The sequence below is a fragment of the Condylura cristata genome, unplaced genomic scaffold (genome assembly GCF_000260355.1).
Source record: "Condylura cristata isolate star-nosed mole 26May11 unplaced genomic scaffold, ConCri1.0 scaffold00022, whole genome shotgun sequence".
Taxonomy (NCBI): domain Eukaryota; kingdom Metazoa; phylum Chordata; class Mammalia; order Eulipotyphla; family Talpidae; genus Condylura; species Condylura cristata.
The window spans coordinates 35,629,878-35,636,922 of record NW_004567123.1 but is presented as its reverse complement, the minus strand read 5'-3'; the positions used below and the strand labels follow the sequence as shown (position 1 = coordinate 35,636,922).

The 7,045-nt window shown below is 71.3% G+C and overlaps 1 protein-coding gene across 1 annotated transcript; it reads left to right on the top strand.

Moving 5' to 3' along the window:
* The first annotated feature begins 1,534 nt into the window (after positions 1-1,534).
* PMEPA1 (prostate transmembrane protein, androgen induced 1) lies at positions 1,535-7,039 on the top strand. The gene is made up of 4 exons (XM_004686912.2): positions 1,535-1,571; positions 2,009-2,259; positions 6,060-6,113; positions 6,456-7,039. The coding sequence occupies exons 1-4, from the start codon at positions 1,535-1,537 to the stop codon at positions 7,002-7,004; spliced, it is 891 nt and encodes a 296-aa protein (XP_004686969.2). The 3' UTR covers positions 7,005-7,039.
* Positions 7,040-7,045: the final 6 nt, after the last annotated feature.

Sequence of the window (7,045 nt, the reverse complement as noted above, 5' to 3'; positions counted from 1 at the left end):
CCATCTCTGGGGGAGGTGAAAGTCTGGCCACTCAGGAGACCTGTTCTTCTGAAAGTACTCAGGGGCAGGAGGGCGCTAATTAAGTTAGCGTGACCTCACTGGGAAGATGGGCCTGGGCACCCCCAGGACCTGCTCACCCAGCACGCACCCCAAGAGGGAGGTAAGAGAAAGGCCGAGTCCCTCACAGCCCTTTCCCTGCACCCATGTAGACCCAGCAGGCGCTAGGCTGCAGCAGTGGACAGTCGGTTTAGTACAGGACTTGAACTTGACTCAGGCCCTGAGGGCAGCCCTGGGGCCTGGCTGAGGTGTGGGCCTCCGAGGGAGGGAGCTGGTGTGCCTCTGTGTGCCTGTGAGGGTGCAGATGCTCGGGTGGGGGCGTCCCCACCCGCCTGGGCCTCGGTGCCTGAGCAGGGCCTGGGGTCCGGGCGGGCCTGCTGACCCTCCCTCCCCCAGGTGTCGGCCTGGGCCGGCTGCTCTGCTGGAGCTGGCCAGCCCCCGGGGAGCACAGTCACCCAAGGTGGCACCGGGTGCCCCCCCTTTGCCGACTCGCAGCTTCACAAGGCGGGGGCAGAGTCCCCATGGGCAAGGGGCTGGGCGGGTGGTGGGCTTCCGGGGACTCGCAGAGTGAGGTGCAGCCCCCAGCCACACGGGGCCTCGGGACTCTCCTCCTCTGGCCCAGACCCCAGGCGGAGCCCAGAATCAGGCATGTGCCAAAAGAGCACCCCGTGGGCGTTGTCGGGGTCCCCGCCTTGCAGGGTCAAGGCCGGGGCCCATTTCGTCTCTGAGCTCAGCCCCGAGAGACCAGACCCTCCCCCGTCCTGGCCAGCCTGACAGGCGCGGGGTAGGCAGCTGGGAGGGCCTGTTTGCGCCCGCGTGGGCTGCTGGGGCCTCGCCCCTGCCCCCCACTGACCCCCGTGTTGCTCCAAACGGCGCTCAGAAGAGGCAGTGGCCGGCCACATCCCAAGGGCCACCAGGGTCCCGTCCGGCACAAAGGCAGCTCCTCGCTGCCTGCCCCCGGGGCCCAGTGTGGGCAGGGCCTCCAGGGACAGCGGGGAGGGGCAGCGGGTGCCCACCAGCACGGCGGGGCTGGGGTGAAGAGTGCACGGCCCGAGGGAGGAGAATGCGGCCCCTCAGAGGAGGGGCGTGGGCGTGCACAAAGCCAGCTGTGTCCTCTCAAAGGGCGGCTTTATCCAGGCCTCTGCCGCAGCCCCGGCCTGCGGGCTCAGACCAGGCTGCCCGGCCCTGAGCCAGCCGGGGTAGGAGCGAGGTGGCACGGGAACCAGTCTGGGGCCGGGAGCCTTGGCTCTGGCCCAGCCCGGCCCCACCGCCCTAGAGGGAGAGGGAGGGTGACCCGGTGCCTCCAGGCTGGCCGCTGGCCTGTGGCGGGGACCCCAGCCTCGTGGCCGACGAGGGCAATCTCGCCACACCCCGCGGCCATTCTCCCCGACCGCTCCCCGGGCACAGATGCACCTGGCGGGGTCCCCGTAAGCGGAGGGGACCAGGTGTGCGTTCGTCCCTCCACGGGGTCCCAGCCATGGCCTGTGGGCCGTGGCCTGTGGCCGGGGCGTCAGGTACGCCCCGGGAGTGCCCAGGGTCCCGGCACTGCTCATGCCTACGGGGTGGAGCACGCAGTGTGGCCGGGAGGCCGGCGTCCTGCCTGACCTGTGCTGGGGCAGCGGCCAGAGGCTGCGGGAGGCTCCGCCTGAGGGGGCCAGGCGGCGTCGAGAGAGAGAAAAGGGCCTCGAGCGTGTGTGGCCACCTGGAACGTGTTGTTTCTGCGGCTTCTTCGCTGGGTGGGGAAGACACCACCCCCCTGTCCTGCGGGTGTGTGTGTGGGACCTGTGGTTTGTGTGGTGGGGCGCGTGTCCCGTGGCCTGTGTGGTGGGGCGTGTGTCCCGTGTCCCCCGTGGCCTGTGTGGCGGGGCACGTGTCCCCTGTGCCCATGTGTGTGGCGGGGCGCGTGTCACATGTCCCCTGTGCCCGTGTGTGTGGCGGGGCGCGTGACAAGTGTCCCCTGTGGCCTGCTGGCGTGTCGGGTGTGGATCGTGGGGGCTGGCCCCACGCACACGCCACGCCAGGCCTCACGTGCGCCCTTGCCCCGCAGCGGAGCTGGAGTTCGTGGAGATCACGGTCATCGTGGTGGTGGTGATGGTGATGGTGGTGGTGATCACGTGCCTGCTGAGCCACTACAAGCTCTCCGCGCGCTCCCTCATCGGCCGGCACAGCCAGGGCAGGCGGAGAGAGGACGCCCTCTCCTCGGTAGGTGCCCCACCCACCCCGGGGACCGGTTCGGGCGGGGAGGTCCAGGGAGCCGCCCGCCGCCTCTGGAGGGCCGAGGGCCTCAGCGCAGAGGAGGTGGCCGGGAGGGTGGTGGCTCACGCGGACTGGCCACGGCCCGGACCTTGCTCAGCCCAGCTGGGAGGGCGCTTGGGGGGGCCTGGGCCCCGGGCAGGAGACTAGGAGTGGAGGTCGGGCCAGACTGGAGGCAGGACAGTGTCTTCACCGGGGCACTGGGCTGGTAAGGGGGGTCCTGCAGCTGCGGGTGGAGGCCGCCTCCCCCTCCGACCCCACACCCGGTGCAGCCTTGAGGGTGTCTGGCCCGGGCTCTGCCCTCTGGAGACCTGGGCAGGGCCTCCCTGGTGACTGGAGTCTGTGCCCCACTCTCCAGATCTGGCCGTGCCCCTTGGACTGGGCCCTGACCGTGAGGTTAGGGCTCGTCCCCCATCATGTAGGGGTGTCCACCTCCCAGGGGACACAGGGTGAGGGACCGGGCGTCCCCCTCTGGACTCCGCCAGTACTTCCACGAGCTCATCCACCCAGCCAGCCAGCCGCCGTCTGTCCATCCACCCACCCGTCCACCTGTCCGCCCACCACCATCCCCCGTCCATCCGTCCAGTCACCCATCACTAGGCAGGTGTCAGGTGTCTGTGCCCACGGCCGCAGGCTTTGCGTGGGCCCCGCGGATGACGCCACGCGCTCTGACGGAAACCAGGGGGCTGTCGCGGGGACCCCCAGCGGGCTCGTGTAGCTGGGCAGGCACGTGAGGCCAGGGCCACGCTCTGCAGGGCACCTGGGGACAGGCGGGGGTGAGCCGAGGGCCCCTTGCCCACGAGTGGGGATGTGGAGACTAGTAACGCTCGTGGGGCCGCCCCGGCATGTTTATCCAGGGGCGTCTGGGGCTCCCAGGAATATCTCCTCTAGACACCTCGACTCAAGGGCCAGCGGGGGCCGGCCTAGGCCAGGTGCATCCCGCCCTCCACCAGTTGTGGGCCCCCATCTTTCCACGTGCCCGTGGGCTGGGCCCTTCTGCCCCCTGTGGATGTTCTTCAGCAGATGAACCAAAAGGGGGCGCAGGGCTGCCCTGCGAGGCCCCCACTCCCATCCCTGTGCTAACTGGGTGGCCTGGGACCTGTGTCTGGGCTTGCGGGGGTCACCGGCCAAGGAGGCGGTGAGCAGCAGGGGCTGTGGCCAGGGGCGTGGCCTGGGGGGGGCTGGCCAGAGTGAGGGGGGTGCCAGGCCACCTGGTTCCGGGGTCCCTTGAGTCTGGGCCGAGCCAGGTTGGCCAGCAGGTGTCTGTCACCCGCTTGCCAGGGCGAGGAGCATCTGCTGGACCTCGGGGTACCCGCAGTCTGGGCCCCACGTGTGTCCAGGGCTGGGCGTGCTCCGATGGGCCCGAAGCCCAGGCCTCGGGCGCCGGCCCCGGCCCGGGAGCGCATCTTCCAGGGAGGCCCCGCCTGACGCCATCCTCGGGGCCGGGGAGGCGGGAGGAGAGCCGGGTCCGCCCACCGCGACCGCTCGGCCGCAGAGTGGCAGCCACGGGGAAGCCGTGGCTCGGGAAGCCGTGGCTCGGGGAAGCCGTGGCTCGGCGAAGCGGGCAGGCCTGTGTGGCACACGCAGCTTCGCGGGGGTGGGGCACAGCACCCCCCGGCCCTCCCGTGCTGGCGCGCCCGCGGCCTCCGTGCCCACCATGTAGTGGGCAAGCCCGGCTCTCCTCCCGCCTCCCCGGGAAGATGGGGGCGCCGGCCGCCCCGGGGCAGCCCCTGGGGCTCCCTGCCCAGACAGGCGGAAGGGCCCCGGGGGCCGCTGGACACCTGAAGATGAGGGCGTCTCCCCATCGCCGCCGTCTGCTGCCGCCTGGTGGCCCCAGGGGCGCCCGGCTGGTAAACACGCAGCCCTCGGAGGCCCGAAGCCAGCGTGGTGGCCCCGGGGGCCGCGTCCTAGCGCGCGGTGGCGTCGTGGCTTCCCAGGGGACCCCGTCTGCCTGGGCTGGCTCCCCCCAGGCTGCCCTGCCCGGGCCCTTCCGGCGCCCCCCGGGCAGTTGCAGCTGGAGCGCCTGGAGTGCCAGCAGCCTGGGCTGAGGGCGTGGGCCTGTGACGGCCCGGCCCGGCGGCGGCCCGCTGGGCTGTGTGCTGCGCACTGGGGCCGGCGGGGCTGGGGAGACTCTGCAGGCTGTGGCGTGTTGCCCTGCGTGAGCGGGCATTGCCGAGCTGCCACGCTCAGCGGTGACTGCCCGACGGCCAGGCTCACGGTGAGGGTGTGTCTGCGCCCGCATCCCGGTGACCTGCAGACCCCGGCCGGAGCTGGGCGGGCGAGCGCCAGCCTGACCTTCCTGAGAGCCGCAGAGCCCCTAGTGGCCCAACGGGAAATTGCACCCCGGACTCAGGGGGACTCTGCTCACCTGTGCCCCAAAGGTCTCAGTGGGAGGTGTCCAGGGCCCCCTAGGGAGAGGGGGTGGTGTCTGCAGCCCAGGCTGAGGCCTGGGGCAGGGGCAGGCCAGGCACTGTTGCCCGCGCCGTCCCGCGGCTGACCTTCTTGCCTTTCAGCCCCGGTGAACCCTGACCCCGCCTGGTCCCCACGGCCCCCTCACCCCCTATTTCCCTCACGGCGTTTCCCGTATGTGCCGTGACCTTATTGATGTATCGACAGTCACGTGCCACGTGACGGTGGGGGTCGCGTTCTGGGGACTGAGCGGCCAGGTGATCTCCCCCGGGCCGACGCCAGGGCGCGATGACCGCCTGAGACGGGTGGCCTCCTCCGCCCGGCCATGAACAGGCGGAGGCGTGAGGGACCCCTAGTGTGGCTTGAACTGGCAGGCGGGTGTGTCAGAGCGGGGGTCCCCCACACTGAGCTTGCCGCCTGGCTCTGGGGAGCTGCGGGCTGGGCCTGGACGCCAGGCAATGGCACCACACCCCACCCTGCAGGGTGACTGGACGATATTCCCTGGTGAGGCAGCTCCCCTCTGGCTTTGCCATCAGCAGGCTCCACGGCGTGGGTGGCCAGGCAGCTGTGTCCAGCCGGCTGCCTGTCACTCAGCAACGGCCGGGCAGTAGGGGGCTCGCAGGCCGGGGTTCCGGAGGCCGCGCCCTGTGGCCGGGCGGAGGCGGCCACGGGGGCGATCACCTGACCGCTCAGTCCCCAGAACGCGACCCACGTGACGACGTGGCACGTGACTGTCGATACATCAATAAGGTCACGGCACATACGGGAGACGCCGTGAGGGAACTAGGGGGTGAGGGGGCCCGGGGACCAGGCGGGGTCAGGGTTCACCGGGACTGAAAGGCAAGAAGGTCAGCAGCGGGACGGCCCGGGCAAAGGCTCTGGGGTGCACCCCGGCAGGTTGCCCTGGTGGGGGGCACCCAGTGTGTCCAGGGGCTCGCCGGGAGCCACGTCCCCGCAGGTGTTTGCACGTCCTGCTGCTTTGGGGTCTCGATCACCCACACGCTCGGTGCGGCGACTGCAGCTGGCTGGCACCGTCCGCGTTCACACAGCCGGTGGGCGGTAGCCACGGCCAGTGCAGCCATCGGCTGTGTTCCATCGGCTGTGGGAGGGCTTGAGGAGGGGGACCCACCCGCCAGGTGGACGCTCCGGACAGTGGAAGAGGAGATGCATCTTGGGGGTCACCTCCAGGAGAAACACCCCAGCCCTGCGGGGGCGGCTGCAGGCCAGCCGGAGGGGCGAGACCTTCTCCGTCTGGAGATCTCAGGGTCAAGCTGCGTCGCCCCTTCACTCCCGCCTCTGCCCACCCACTGACCCTGCCTGTCCCCCTCCTCCCCACGCAGGAAGGATGTCTCTGGCCCTCTGAGAGCACTGTGTCGGGCAGCGGACTCCCCGAGGTGAGACCAGCTCAGACCCCTCCACAGCACCTGTGGCCCCCACTTGTTCTGCTCCCCCCCAGCTGCCCCCCAGGTGGCCACGGCGGACAGTGAGTCGCCTCGCCCGCCGCCTCCTTCACCAGGCTGCTCGTCCCCCCCCCGCCCTTCCTTGGCTGGCGGGACCCTGCCCGAGGCCCGGCCCGGCCCGCGGGGGAGTCTGAATATGTGTCCAGCACGCCAGGGGGCGGCTGGCCCGTGTCCACCCTGGGGGAGTCCCCGCTGCGGGCTCCCGAGGCCCGCCGGGCCCGCGCCCCCGCCCCTTCGGGCCCGCCCGCAGGGACTCACTCCACTCTGCCTCGCCAGCCCCAGGTGTTCGGCCCGCCTCGGCCCGCCGACCGCCTGGCAGTGCCCCTGTTCGCCCAGCGGGACCGCTTCCAGCGCTTCCAGCCCACCTACCCCTACCTGCAGCACGAGATCGACCTGCCGCCCACCATCTCCCTGTCGGACGGGGAGGAGCCCCCCCCCTACCAGGGCCCCTGCACCCTGCAGCTGCGGGACCCCGAACAGCAGCTGGAGCTGAACCGCGAGTCGGTGCGCGCACCCCCAAACAGAACCATCTTTGACAGCGACCTGATGGACAGCGCCGTGCTGGGGGGCCCCCGCCCCCCCAGCAGTAACTCGGGCATCAGCGCCACGTGCTACGGGGGCGGCGGGCGCATGGAGGGGCCGCCGCCCACCTACAGCGAGGTCATCGGGCACTACCCCGGGTCCTCCTCCTTCCAACACCAGCAGAGCGGCGGGCCGCCCCCCTTGCTGGAGGGGACCCGGCTGCAGCACGCACACATCGCCCCCCCGGAGACCCCGGCCGCCTGGAGCAAAGAGAAGGACAAACAGAAAGGACACCCGCTCTAGGCCCGGCCGGCCGGCCGGCGGCCGCCGGGCGCAGACACTCG

What these genes read in the sequence shown, in the direction of transcription:
- PMEPA1 (XM_004686912.2), top strand. Translation starts at nt 1,535, where the DNA reads ATGGCCTGTGGGCCGTGGCCTGTGGCCGGGGCGTCAG. An exon ending in GCCTGTGGCCGGGGCGTCAG is followed by an intron (nt 1,572 to 2,008) that starts GTACGCCCCGGG and finishes GCGCGTGACAAG; the next exon opens with TGTCCCCTGTGGCCTGCTGG. An exon ending in CGGGCAGCGGACTCCCCGAG is followed by an intron (nt 6,114 to 6,455) that starts GTGAGACCAGCT and finishes CTGCCTCGCCAG; the next exon opens with CCCCAGGTGTTCGGCCCGCC.